Source organism: Anomaloglossus baeobatrachus, chromosome 5, assembly GCF_048569485.1.
Source record: "Anomaloglossus baeobatrachus isolate aAnoBae1 chromosome 5, aAnoBae1.hap1, whole genome shotgun sequence".
NCBI lineage: Eukaryota > Metazoa > Chordata > Amphibia > Anura > Aromobatidae > Anomaloglossus > Anomaloglossus baeobatrachus.
Window position 1 is genome coordinate 510,462,281 of NC_134357.1, and position 15,354 is coordinate 510,477,634.

General features: G+C 45.0%; 2 protein-coding genes across 2 annotated transcripts in view; both read left to right on the forward strand.

Annotated features, from left to right (window-relative positions):
• The window catches only part of LOC142312859 (uncharacterized), a 56,084-nt gene that overhangs the window by 36,691 nt on the left and 4,039 nt on the right, over window positions 1-15,354 (forward strand). The window contains exon 5 of the mRNA XM_075351844.1: window positions 2,397-2,487. Coding sequence (XP_075207959.1) covers window positions 2,397-2,487 — 91 coding nt within the window. The remainder of the gene's footprint in view (window positions 1-2,396; window positions 2,488-15,354) is intronic.
• The window catches only part of LOC142311979 (uncharacterized), a 90,294-nt gene that overhangs the window by 32,722 nt on the left and 42,218 nt on the right, over window positions 1-15,354 (forward strand). The window lies entirely within an intron of this gene.

Here is a 15,354-nt window from a genome sequence, read left to right on the forward strand (position 1 = left end):
TTAGTAATATATCTGTCTCCACTTCCTCACCACGTCCAGAGAGCCAGAAAACAGCCACTTATATGGTGGATAATAAGAATGAAGGGAGTCCCAGGGCAGCACAGCACTCAGGGTGTGTTTATCAGGATGATGCAGGCCTGCGCAGCGTGGGGACTTCAATATGTGCCACATGTTTTCATGTGTCAGGGAGAATCTGCAGGGCCTGTGTTTCAAGGCACACTCCAGAACCTCCAGCACTCTATGGGTCAAAGTCTCCTACACAGCCGCCGCCCCCTTATGGGCTGCTGCTCACTGACTGCCAGTTACAGAGCTAAGAGATTAACTCCCTGTGCTCACTGCTCTGGGGTCTTCACCTCTGGCCATAAATCTGTCACTCCTCACTGCTCTCCACAGTCACGCTCTGCTGCTCACTGTGAAAATGCAGGCTGTAAGGAAGATGGCTGCCGCTCCACACTCAGGAGATCCAGCGACGCCGTGCAAGAGTCAGGGAATAGCTCCAGTGGGAATCGCCAGCCTCCAGATGGTGTCTCCTGTCACAGCAGCAGGTCAGTAAGTAAATGGATCAGGTAACCGGGTGTAAATGGCCAGGATAAGATCAGGATTATAGGAGCTCTCTTCCCATGCGTCCTCTCTGGTTGGCTACATCGCCCCGCCCCCAATCTGAATGATTTAGCACACGGTCACTGGTGCTAGATTAGGCAGGACCAGTATTGCAAGAATTGCTATCTTTGTCAGGTTTTTACATGTAATGAGGTCAAAAGTATACGGAGAATGGTGTAATCATGGAAAAATCTCCAGTGATATTGGATCCTATTTATGTAATCATCGCATCATTTAGGTATCTGCAGCTGAATACAATGATGGTCATCATCTAATATAGTAGAATACTGTACAGTCATCATTCCTTAGCACAGATGGGCTATAGCAGATGATCAGTTCCAGTGTCATTGCTTTCTGAGGGGAAACAAAGAAATTAAACTTAATTTGGTAGGAGCGAGGGTTATATCACAGAGCAGTGGTAGACATTGTTAGGATGAATCTATGTTGCTGCTGTATGATGATCGGAGGGTTATAACTTGTAATGCATCAAAACCTATCCTTAGAAACACAGTATTATTAATCAATTTAAAATGACATAAAAAATGTGAATACTATGCTAAAGTTCACAGAAAATGAGAATGCTGACCATGATATGGTTCTTCCTCTTGTGCACTGCCTAACAGCGGGGTCAGCACCCTAGTCACGATTTGGTGCTCCCACTCACTGTATGCTGTGCCTGCTTCACCCTGAATATCCTACCAGAAAACATGTGAGTGCCTAGATAAAGTGCTCACAAAACAAATTGTCAGGTACAAGGTAATCGAACTAAGATCACCCATGTTTCTTGATGGTTTTGGCCATGCCCAATGCCTCTTTGGCCATGCCCGGTGCAGGGTATTTAGGGTCCGGCAGGGACATCCTACGGTGGCTGTAAGCCATAATCCAAGATTAATAGAAACACTTGAAATAGATCACTCTGTGTATAATGACTTTATATAATATATGCATTTCCCTTTTTGTATTGAATTACTGAAATAAATTAACTATTTGATGATCTAATTTATTGAGATGCACCTGTATATTAGTCCTTTAGAGGCCAGGTTAGGTTAACTGTTTATCTTTTTTTCTTGTGCATATAGATCACTTAGAGGGTAACATGGTGTAATTGTGCATTCTTTCACCTAAGCGGTGGCGTCTTTAATGCACCCAATTGTCCTCTATATAGTATAATGCACTCCATAGTCCTCAATATATACCATAGTATAATGCACTCCATAGCCCACCCATATATAAAAATGCACCTCCTAGTCCTCCATATAGTATAATGAACCCCATAGTCCTCCATATAGTATAATGCACCCCATATTTCTCTATGCAGTATTATGGCCACCACTGTACTCATTGATTTAAAAAAAATAAATATTCACCTTTCTTCCTCGTTTCCCTGCTGCTCTGGTCTCCTCAGTGTATAGTCTGCAGCTCTGCACATCTTGGCATAGCGGGTGTGATGACATGTCATTGTGCCTGCTGCGCTGAGCTGTCAGATCTCTGAAGCAATGGGAGAACGATGAAGGACCACTCCCTCTTTCATCATTGCTGTCAAATGTATTGGCATCCAGAATTCCCATACAGTTAAAAAGTAAAATGCCCCAATTGCTCTCCCCCATCCACCTTCCCTCACTCAAGGACCAAATAGGGTCCATGTGGTTTGCCAAAATTGGCCATACGCCACTGGCAGTGTGATATCTACTGCTGTCAGTTTTGATCGTCATGTTCATTTATGATCTTTTCTGTTCTTCTGAATCATTTCACGCGACTTCTCCACCTGTCTGTGACTTTTACAATATTATTTTCAGGGTGAAGATCTGACCCATATTAATACTACAAAGACATATGTGAGGGGTGATGAGTGGTGTAAAGAGGAGATTCCTACAGATAACTGCACAGGTGAGTAGTGACCACTAAATGCTTTGAATCAATTGTGTATTTGCGGGGAACGTACACGTATGGAATAGTGCAGGGGAATATTATTCTGTATTGTTAGAAGTCGCCAGCAGAGCATATGTGTGAATTTTAATAAAAAAAAAACAATTGCCCATTGTCCTGCTGTAGACAATAAGTTTGAGAAGGCTGGATTTAGAAGGCCGTGTCAAAAATCAGGTTATATTAGCAAATTGCGGACCTGTTTGGATTTGTGTGCTGCTCTAGATTTGTGCTGTTGATGGTGCAGGAGCCGCCATGTATTGTATGAAATACCTTGGTACATTAATAGGACTATAATAAAGCAGAGATTATAGGATCAATTAAATCCAAGATTCTTGTAGAATTTGAACAGAGTATAGCAGATGTCCTAATTGTCCCACTCCAGAAAATAAAAAACCTATTCAGTGGGGTCACAAGTGAGCATATCTTACAACTTTGTAGCCCTCACAAAGTAATTTTGCCCCATATAGCCGTCCGAATAAATTAGTGTAATGACTAGGGGTGAGCATGGATGTTCAGTGCCGCTAGGTTAAACCGAACTGTAGTCAAAAGTTCGGTTCTGTACCCGGACTTAACCCTGAACCCCATAGAGTCAATGTGGACTCAAAATTTAGTGCTGTAAAATGGAAGTAGTAAGAGCTAGGGTACTGCAAAATGTAGTGAAGAGCAGAACAATTGCCCTGCAAACAAAGATTGCTAGGGAAGTGACTTAAAATTAGTGATGGATGGACCCGGACTGTAAAAGTCTGGATCAGCACGGATTCACAATTGCCCATGCACTGACACCAGGCCCAGAGTTCTCAGGTAACTCTGGGTACCTGTCCAGATCTGGTAACCCAGGTAATTAAAAAAAATTAAAATATATAAGAAGGAAAATTAGGGAAAAGCAGGCCTTAACACTACTTCCAGGGCCGCTTGTTTTACTTCTGGGACTGCTCATTATCCTCATGCATATGCACTGCTACCTCCGCCCACCGGCAGTCCCGGCATCTGTGATTGGTTGCAGTCAGACCGCAACCCCACACTGTGTGAGAGCATGTTTGTGTGCAATCACAGACACTGTGAGTGGCCAGGAAGTGGTGTTACAGCCACATGCAGACTCGTAGGTATAACGGTCCTGCTGTAATCCCCATAACCCTTTCTACCACCCTTTTTAAAGTGCATGATTAGGGTCCCCATAGACTTAAATCGGGATTGGCGTCCGGCCATGTATCCGAGATCATTTCCAGGTCGGAACCATTTTTGTGTTTTTTGTTGTTTTTTTTTTTTTTCTGGTATCTGTGGGTCCGTCCATCACTATTTTAAAGATATCATAGAATAAAAAAAATAAATAGCATAAAATAATAATCTTAAACCAGGAGGCAGAGATCCAAGTGGAGGAGGAAGTTGAGGAGGAGGTGGATGTGGCGGTGTAGGTAGAAGAGGCGGAGGAGCAGGTAGCCGACACTTTTTTTTTTTTTTTTTTTTTTTCTTGATTTGGTGGAGGCCCCAAAACATTGGGAATGGCAAATAGAACAAACAAACTGCGGTGGAGCTTAACAATGGCTGGGTGCAGCTGCTATACTTCTCTAGTTACTCACAAGTCCTGTGTGATCCACCCCTGATTCGTTTTAATGAATGTGAGCTTACCCACATTGGCCATGGACAGGCGGATGCGCCTGTCTGTGATCAAACCCCCCTGCCGTGCTAAACCCATCTTCTGACAATACATTTGCTGCAGGGTAGGCCAATTCACACAGGCAAAGAAATCTGTGGCTCCTAAGAGGCTTCAGTCGCCACAGAGGTACTGCATCTCAGCCAGAGGTGTAGTATCCCATTCCCAGGTAAGGAATGTGTCACAAACCGGTATACAGAAAACACAGACACTCTCACTCAGCAACACCTCATCAGACCATGGTAAGGGCCTAGTGACAGTCCGAGGCCAGGCTGAGGGGTGGAGTCTAGTTAGTAGGAGCAGCCTGTAGAAAGTTGGCCAGTCGGGTAGGAGCAGCTGCTGCAGCTCAAGCCTGTAGTCTGGAGCTGCAGCAGCTTGGCCCAGGCACCTGACAGAAAGGGTCCTAGAGCCCACGGGAAGCGACCATACTCCCGTGGCCTCGTTCCACATACGACATACCGGAGTGGAGAACTTGGCCGCAGTAGGGGACCGGCCCCTCAACCGTGGAGAACTTCAAGACTCAGCTAGCTAACTGGAGGCTGAGGTTACTTTAAGTGCCGAAGCAAAATCCACACTCATCAAGTGAAAAGATGACCACATAGGGCCAAAAGGATAGAGCTTTAAGCCACCCAAGAGGGCCCGCGAACATTGGCTCGGGGCTCTGTGTGTGCTGGCGCGGGAGAGGTCAGTGCAGGACGACGACGAGGAAAGGAATACAGAAGTGTGTACCGGGTTGTGCCTCCGAACTATCCGGGATCGGCTGGAGCCCATCACAGCAGGACTCGGCATCCCTGTGTCATACAATTATTCTCTGCGCCTCTGGCCCTGCGCCCCGCCATTACAGACTAGTATTCCCAACAGCCCTGCGGCCCAGCTCTACCTTTGGAGAGCGATTCCAACTCTGCTGCGTCACCACCGACCCCAGGGGAAACTGAACAGCAGCGGCGGCACTTATCTTGCCACATACCACAGGTGGCGTCACGACATCTCCCCTGTAAATATTCCCGCACCATCATCAGCCATTTATTGAAACGACACCGTCGGTTCATGGAACAGAACAGAGCCGGCCCGGTAACCAGTAACCCCCCATGCCCCGATGCGGGTGTGTCAAATAAATCCATAGTTGTCCATAAATGTACTGATGCGTAATAGTGAGAAATTGCACAGGGAAAAAGTATTGAATACACTTACTGAAATTTATTTAAAGGAACCTGCCACGTCGAAAAATTCTATTAAACTGCAGATATGGGGTTAATCTGCAGTTTAATAGCATTATAAACCTGCCCGGCGCCTGCACATTAAACCCTGCCTCTGGGAGGAGATTAACTTTAACAGTATTATGTATGACATATAGTCAAGGGAATATTGATTATATTAAGTAATTCATAAATATATTCCCAATGCGTAAATATTTTATTGGTAAAATTACTTAACACAATGGTGCTAACCCCAAAAAAAAGGTTTCATACAAGAGTATTCTCACTAGACCCTAAATGTATGATATAACTCCCCATCTGTTCCTGGATACCAGGAGCTGAATGTAAAGAGCAACTCGGGTCTATATGACCATACAGATCACACAGGTTACGGTTTGATACAAACATATAAATATGCACAGAGCCAAGATATAGCAAATGCTCAACAGTACTTAACTAAGGATAAATAGTCTTATCACAGACATATATTCCACTGCAGTGGGTAGATGAAGAGTGCTGTTGGCAAATAATCCTCTGTATATGCACCGCAGATTATAGATGATAAGCCTGGTGATTTTTCCCTTTCGCCCATGACAGCACCACCTGAGATAGGTTCCGCCCACATCAGGACAGGAAACCCATTGATAAAAAGGCGGTACCTCTCCTCCACATCAGTTTGGTTTCCTGTCCTGATGGGACAACCCATAGATTCTCCCAGGTCTGACCCGGTGTGGAAGTTTGGTTTCTTACCAAAAGCCGGCATTCGGGCCTGGATGCACCTCCCCAGGGCTTCGGCTGTCTGCGGTGGTGGGGCCCGGGCCTGGAGCGGGAGCTCGGCTCTGTGTCGCCCCAGGCTATGTAATCCTCACACGGAGCCCGCGAGACGAGCGCCCTGCTGAAGGAACGCCGGGGTGAAGAGGAAGTGACGCGGCACCTGGAAGTTCATCACCTGCGCATGCGCAAGGTGTTCCAAGATGGCGGCGCCCAGTGAACGGATTTCGGGCGGGAAATTTGAACCAGGGAGGTATGAGGAGTCACCTTCGCTGCATTCTGGTGAGTATGACTTCTCCCCTGTTCAGGATGGAAGACAACTCTCCACCAGAGCAGGATGTGCTGGAACAGCATACAGATTCCAAGGGCAGCAAGGGGAGCGCTTCTCCGGCAGGGCTAGTCCCTCCAGTCTGGCAAGTCGACATTCCAGGGGATCTGAGAAATCCAAATCTGGAAGTCCTAAACTGCCTCCGAAACCAGTACCAGATCCGCCATCTTGGGGGGTGAGTGTCTGCTGCAGCATTTCATTGTTTAAAAGTCCCCCCTATGTTCCCTTCTTTCTTCAGGAGGTACCTCTAAGAGGAATCATAGGAATTGTGGGGTTTACAAGGACAGTCTATCCTCAGATTACCAAGGGGGCCTTGTCCCACCTGTCTCAAAGAGTTCTTCTGTTTTATTTAGATCATAATGTTGAAATTACATACAAAATTAAACAACATGACCAAATCCTGACATGTTTCGGACCCTAGAACAGGGTCCTTATTCTTAGGTAACATTGACAAATATGTATGCTTAATTTATAAGAGGAAATCTGAACAGGTCTCAATGAATCGGTGTCCAAGTGAAAACCTGTTGTAGACAGATTGTTCATTTAAGACAAGACAGGGAGCAAAAAAAATTAAAAAAAAGGCTGCTGAGTGTTGTGGTGCACCTGTAACCCTGGCTATATTGGGGGGCTTGGACTGTTCTATCACTTGTGATTCTCAATTCTGGTCCAGATTGTGCTATGTGGATCAGGTGGTTACTGTCCTCTGATGACTGAGGAAGGGTGGTGCCTGGCCAAAACATCCCAAAGCAAATCAAAGCACTGTTAAAAAAAAACAAAAAAAAAAACAAAACACACATAATGTTACCACAAAAAGCTTAATATACCATTTTGACACTTTAGGTGTGATCAAAGATACATACCATAACATAGTTTACAACATCTGGAATGATATAATTATAAAGTGTAAATAAGCGAATCCCTCAGCACCAGAAACTGCTTCTATTGTTCTCTGTTGTCAGCCATTATACACAGCTGTTATTGGTATAGAGAGGCTGCAACTATCATCCCTTGTTGTCAGTCTTACTAGTCATAGAATAACTGTTATAATGTGGGAGAACTACTGCTTTTATTCTCTGTTGTCAGCTATTACTAACCAAGAAAAGGCTGTTATAATATGGGGGAACCACATCCACTATTCTCTATTGTCAACTTTAACAGGCTAGGTAAGAAACTATTGTAATATGGAAACTAACGTCTATTGTTCTCTGTTCTCAGCCATACAAGCTGGGGGAAAAAAAAACAACAACCAAATGGGGTAATCTTAGTCGAAGGAAACTGCATCTCTTACTCTTTGGTTTTGGCTTATGTATGGAAGCACCAAGCCTCAAGTCTGAGTTGAGGCATATTATTAGTTGTGCTGAAGTCAGGGAAACACATAAACAATCCACTAGGAATGATGGGGGAACTTCAGATAAATCAGGCGGCTCTGAACGGGGTTCCAGAAAATGTTCACCTGCCTCTTCCTCAGCCTTGGACTTTTCATCTTCCTCAGACGTGGACGGCAGACTATGCTTCCCATCCTCTGAGGTGACACCCCTAGTGGAAGCTGTCCACTCCCCTATGGGGCTGGTGGATGATAGATCCTGAATCCACACAAGACCTCATGTTGGAGGCCTGGATTGCAGGTTTGTGGTACCTGGAAGGCTGCAGCAGGAGCTCTTCGCCCGGTGATGGCAGGTACATGTGTAACAAGGTCCATAATGGTCTGGGTCCAACAATTAGAAGACTAACTTAAGGGTACCGTGTCTAGTAAGGACATTATTTCCTCAATTCCACGTATACAGGGGGCGGCAGACTTCTAGCGGATGCTTCCATCGACTCGCTCAAATTATCTGCAAAGGTAGCAGCTCTTTCCAATTCAGCCAGAAGGGCCCTCTAGTTGAAATGCTGGAAGGGAGACGTACAGTCCAGGAACAGACTATGCAGGATACCTTGTGAAGGAGACTTTTTGTTTGGATCACAACTGGATGACCTTCTGTCCAAAGCGACAAACAATAAACAAGGATTTCCAGCTGTAAGAACTCCATTCCCTCGTAGCCGTCCGTTTCGGAGGAAGCAATTTTTCATAAGGAGCCTCCCAGAGACCAGAACTCTTGGATGGAAAGACGGAAGAGGTCCTCAGGATTATGTTTGATCCATCATCCTCTACCAAGCCACAAGGCCCTCAATGACTCCACCATCCCAGTGGGAAGGAGGCTCTCCCTCTTCCTTGAGACTGTGTCCTCCAGCCCGTGGATTCTACAGATCATTGCAAAAGAACTGACATTACAACTGAAGTCGCCCCCTCGGGGGTATTTTATTGTAACCTCTATATGACAGGGAGAGAAAAGAATAGTGATCTCCATCCTAGAGCACTTAGGGTGGATCATAAATCAGGAAAAATCTAGAACACAAACCTCAACAGTGTCGGTCTTTCTTGGGGCTGATCCTGGATTCAGTCGCTCAGAAGTCTTTTCTCCTGGTGGAGCAGATACTGAAGTCACAATCCCTTGTCACCTTGGCGATTTGAAAAACCAGTCATGACCCTCAGACAGGCTATGGCTCTTGTGGGGACCCTCAGATCCTGCATCCCCACGGTTCCATCCCCACGGGCTTAGATAGATATGAGATCCCTTCAGATGGAGGTCCTGGTCTAACCGCAACAGTCAGGAGGCTTCTTGGATATGAGAATCCGCTTGGATCCAAAGGTGTTGCTTTCTCTGTCCTGGTGGCAGGACTTAACTCTATAGTCCGCAGGGGTGTCCGGGTGTCCCAACATCACGGATATCATCCCAACAGATGCAGGTCACTTAGACTGGGGAGCTTACCTGAGAACTCACCTGTTACAAGGACTGTGGGACGACCATGTGAGGACTCAGTCCTCAAACTTCAGTGAACTAACTGCAATAAAATCAGCCAGGGATCATCCCATGACAATAGATGCACTGCCGATCCCCTGGTCACAGGGTCTTGTATATGCCTTTCCACCCCTGGTTCTTCTTCCGGCGGTGCTCAGGAAGGTTCGGGAAGACAAGGCCCTCATTATCGTCATAGCTCACTTCTGGCCAAAAAGAGCCTGGTTCTGTTGGCTCCAAAGACTGGCAATATCAGACCCTTGGATACTGCCAGACAGGACAGACCTACTAGTTCAGGGACCAATGTGCCAACCCAAGGCTCCTACCCTCCACTTGACAGCGTGGCATTTGAAAGGCGGCTGCTCCTAGCACAGGGATTCTTCTGAGAATTTAGTAAAACTCTCCTTAAAAGTAGGAAGCCGGTCGCCACTGGTATTTAGGGAAGGGTCTGGTGAAAAATCCAGCAAGTTTCCTGGGCACAGATCAGGGGTCCCCCTCTCTTCCCGGCCATCCTGGAAATCCTTCAGTAAGGGTTGGATTGAACTTATCCACTAGCACCTTGAAGGTACAAGTTCTGGCCCTAGGAGCCCTCTATAAACATAACCTTAGAGAATAGATGGATTAGCAGGTTCATTAAATCCTGTGCTAGAGCGACTCCTGTCCCTTCTCCTCGCATGCCTCCCTGGGATTAAATCTTGTCCTTGATGCCCTTTATAGACACCCCATTGAGCCCCTTTCAGATGTTCCCTCCAAGACCCTGAAGGTGGTACTACTCTTTGCTTGACGTCCGCTAGATGGGTGGGTGACCTACAGGCGCTCTCCATTGTCCATCCATATACCCAAATTTTGGTCGATAAGGTGGTATTGCGTACAGATCCCTCATAGCCTAAAGTGGTCAAGCCCTTCACAGGTCCCAGGAATTCATACTGCCTTCCATTGTGACCCTCCTTCCAGTGACAAAGTGGACAGGCTCCATAGCTTGGATGTAAGACTTGCCCGTATAACCTACTTAGATAGAACCAGGGAATTGCGAGAATCTCAGGCCCTGTTTTTTCTTACGTTCTAGGGAAAGTCCAGGGGCTGTAAAGTATCTACAAGCACCTTGGCTAGGTGGGCCCAGGATGCTATTTCGCTGACCTACTCAGCTAAGGGCCAGTTCCCCTGCAGATTAGGGCCTTTCCACTGGGTCACTTTCTACTACTTGGGCTGAGCGGGCAGAGGTGTCTATTGATCATCTATGCAGGGCCGCCACTTGGTCCTCTTCCTCTACCTTTTTGTGTCACTATAGACTTTACTAGTCCTCCGCGGCCGACCCTTCTTGGTAGACTGGTATTACAGGCGGTGGTCCCTCCCTAAGGTGATTGGTCTCTAGAATCTCTCAGGTGGTGCGGTCATGGGCGAAAGGGAAAAATCGTAATTACTTACCGGTAATTGGACTTTCAGAAGCCCATGACAGCACCCTTAGTCCCCCCCCCCCCCCTATTCACTGGTTATGGGCACCCTTCGGGGAGTATTAGAGTTAATGGTGTATTCCTTTGGTGGTGGTGTGATTTTAACATTTTTGTTTGTGTTTTGTTGGTCCTCTCTGGCTCTGTAAACCTACTCTACTGATGTGGAGGAGAGGTACCGCCTTTTTATCAGTGGGTATCCTGTCCTGATGTGGACGGAACCTATCTCAGGTGGTGCTGTCATGGGCTTCTGAAAATCCCATTACCGGTAAGTAATTAAGATTTTTGCCTCGAGGCGTTTCCCCATATGCAATGGTTCTTCAGGAGGCTAAGAATACAAACCTGATCCATCAGAGATCACTCCATAGTACAAAATACAAACAGACAATACATGCAGTGTAATGGAGATTACAAACAGTAAAGATGGTACATAACAGGATACTTGCCCTGAGCAAACGATAAAAATAGATATAAACGTCACAGATGCAGTTCCATGGTGTGGTGGTCCTGGATAATCCTGCGTCGACACAGTCAATGCTGTAAAGATTCCACCTTCAACAGTCAGGGAGGCACCATGGAAGTGCATGTTCGATGGGGGTTTAAATACCATCACCCAAATTAACACCTGCAATGAATAAGAGTATCAGCGATAATTATGCAGTGGTATACGGCGCCATGTTTGTGTGTGGTGCGCATGCGCGAATAAGCTACGGGGTGTCGCTCTGTCCAATGGAATCAGTCCACTACCGTGCACCGCGCATGCGCGCCATAGATATATAGTCGCGCCTCTCGCTTGTCATTAAGGTCACATGACCAGGGCAAGGATATGGCAGATGCAGAGCTGCGCCTGCCTCTAAGGTCACATGACCGAAGCAGACATGCGACAGAGATATAACCGTGCCTACCACTTGTCTCCAAAGTCATGTGGCCAGAGTCTGCATTCCACATCGGAACAGAACTGCCGACGCAGGATTATCCAGGACCACCACACCATGGAACTGCATCTCTGACGTTTATATCTATTTTTATCATTTGCTCAGGGCAAGTATTCTATTATGTACCATCTTTACTGTTTGTAATCTCCATTACACTGCATGTATTGTCTGTTTGTATTTTGTACTATGGAGTGAACTCTGATGGATAATGTTTGCATTCTTAGCCTCCTGAAGAACCATTGTATATGGGGAAATGCCTCAAGGCAAAATCACCAACCAGGCTTATCATCTATAATCTACGGTACATACAGAGGACTATAATCTTTGCCAACAGCACTCTTCATCTACCCACTGCAGTGGAATATATGTCTGTGAAAAGACTATTTATCTTTAGTTAAGTACTGTTGAGCATTTGCTATATCTTGGCTATGTTCATATTTATATGTTTGTATCAAACCGCAACCTGTGTGATCTGTATGGTCATATAGACCTGAGTTGCTATGAATTACTTAGGAAATTAACTTTAATCCTCCTTGTAGCGTTTGGGTTTCAGTCATTGAGGAGGTGCTGGTGTTGGTTCAGTTACCGCTCTGTGTATGGAGAACGGCAGCTGTAACTGCGCCCCCGCACTGACTGATAGCAGGTTCTAATGCTGAGTGGCTGTCAGTCAGTGCGGGGGAGGCAGTTATGATCTCCATACTCAGAGCGGTGACTGAACTCGTACTGGTGCCTCCCCCATGACTGAAACACCCACGCTGTCAGGGGTATTAAAGTTCATTTCCTCCCAACAGCAGGTTACCGGACAGGTTCAGAATACTATTAACCTGCAGATTAACCCCATATCTGCATTATTATGGCATTTATCCTCGTGCCAGGTTTCCTTTCATACTTAGGCTATTGCACATTGTGATGACAGCTTCAATACGGCTCCTGTATGGAGAAACTATTCGCACTATATCTATGTAATCTACAAAAGAACCAAGGTCTGGCAAAAGTGGCATGCAGGGGACACTATTGCTAAAACCTTTTCAAATCCTGCACTGCTCCCATATTCTGATTTAAAGGCTTTGTTTCTATTAGCTTGCATGACATATTAAATATACATGTCGGGGGTTTTTTTTTTTTTTTTAACCCCTTAATGACGGAGCCAATTTTGTCCCTAAAGACCAGGCCAAATTTTACAATTCTGACCAGTGTCACTTTCACAGGTTATAACTCTGGAACGCTTCAGCGGATCCCGGAGATTCTGAGATTTGTTTTTTCATGATGTATTGTACTTTCATGTTAGTTGTAAATTTTGGGCGATATTTTTTTTTATTCGTGAAAAAAAACAAATTGTTCGGAAATGTAAAAAATTTTGCAATTTTCAAACTTTTCATTTTTATGTCCTTAAACCAGGGAGTTCTGTCACATTAAATAGTTAATAAATTACATTTTCCACTTGTCTACTTTACATCAACACAATTTTTCAAACAACATTTTTTGGGGTTAGAAAGGTAGAAGTTCATCCGCAATCTTTTTTTTTTTTTTTTTTTTTTTTTTTTTTAAACAAAATTTACAAAATAATTATTTTTAGGGATTACATGATTTTTAAGTGACTAGGTGACAGAAAATACCCAGAGGTGACTCCATTCTAAAAACTGCACCCTTCAAAGTGCTCAACATCACACCCAAGAAGTTTATTAACCCTTCAAGTGCTTAACAGTAACTAAAGCAATGTGGAATAAAAAAGACAAAATGATGATTATTATGTAAAAATGTTGTTCTAGACCCAATTTATTCACTTTTAGAAGAAATAATGCAATAAAATGGACCCCAACATTTTTTACCCAGTTTCTTTTGAGTGCGCGGATACCCCACATGGACAGAAACCTCTCTTTGGACAAATGGGAGGGCCCGGACCAGAAGGAGCAATATTTGAATTTTGGAACACAAATTTTGCTGAAAAAGATTGCAGGCACCATGTCGTCTGTTCAGGGCCCCCCAGGTACCTAAACAGCAGAAACCTTCCACAAGTGACCCCATTTTGGAAACTACACCCGTCAAGGATTATCTAGGTGTATAGTGAGCATTTTGAACCTACAGGTACTTCAGGGAATTTGATAACCTTAGGTTGTCATATTGAAAATTTTCCTTTCTTTTTTTTTCAGAAAAATGTTGCTTTAGCACCAAATTTATCACTTTTTCAAGAGGCAACACCACCAAGTGAACCCCACAGTTTATCCAGTTTGTTATGACCACATGTGGTCAAAAACCTGTGTTTGGACAAATGGGAGGGCTTGGAACAGAAGGAACACCATTTGAATTTTGGAAAAGTTGAACAAAATTGAGGGCACATGTCACATTTGCAGGGTCCCTAAGGCACCTATATAGCAGAAAACCCCCACAAGTGACCCTATTTTGGGACCTCTCAATGATTTTATTGAGGGGTATAGTGAGCATTTTGAACCCACAGATACTTTCCAAAAATGTTGCTGTAACGCCAAGCATCTAGGAAACAGTGTCAGTGGAGATGCAAGTGTTGTCCACGGAAGAATGCAGCTACCCTTGGCCATGATCCGGGTTCGGGTTACTGCGGACTTTAGCTCTATTTGCCCTGCGGAGAATACGCTCGTCTCCACAACATAAATTGAGTGATTGTGGCTTGGGAAGCCACACCGCAGGTCAGTTTATGCTACAGAGAAAAGAAGCAAAGCTGGCATGAGAGTTCTAAAAATCCCATCCATTGTGCTTTTACTGTACAACACATTTTGGACGCAGCGAAAACATGCTGTGTCCAAAACGCTGCAATCTCTAATCGTGGGCCCACAGCCTAAAAAGCTAGGATAGATAGACAGACAGAGCTAAAACACATATATAATGTGTCCCCCCCCCCCCATTTTTGATACGCAGCTAGGGTAAAGCAGACGGCTGCAGGCAGAGATCACCCCATGCTGTTGTTTTTTTTTTAATTATTTATAAATAAATAATTAAAAAAAAATGTGTAGTCCCTCACAAATTGGATTACCAGCCAAGGTGAAGCTGATAGCTGGGGTCTAGTATTCTCAGGGTGGGAAGGGCCATGGATATTTTGCCCTTTCCAACCTAAAAATAGCAAGCTGCTGCTGCCCCAGAAGTTTTGCATCCTTTAGATGTGCCAATCCTGGCGCTTTGCCCCAATGCATCCCATTGCCCCAGTACAAGGGGAAACTAGGTAATATAAGAGGTTGATACCAGCAATATTACCTGTTATCAAGCCCAGGGGTTAGTAATATTGGGGCGTCTATCAAATACCTGACATTACTAACCCAGTCAATAATAATAATAAAAGAAAAAAAAATGTTATTTGAAAATACACTCCAACACATTCCCTCTTTCAGCAATGTATTGAAGAGAAGAAGAAAAAAAATCCGGTACCCGTAATCCATGTTAAAGGTCTCACAACAACTCAGTCTTCCAGGATATGGGGGCATGCTCAGCGAATGTATTTCCCATTTTCTGGAAGTGTTGGTACTCTGCCTGCAGTACTTTCACTGAGGCCACTGCAAGCACACTCCTCAGCAATCTTCCCGGGTCACACTGAGGGAGTGTGAACTGCAGTAACCTCATTCTCATTGCTCACAGACAGCTGGGTGAGAGCCAGGTCGTGACACGTGTCTGCCATTTTTTCAGAAGGAGCAAAGGAT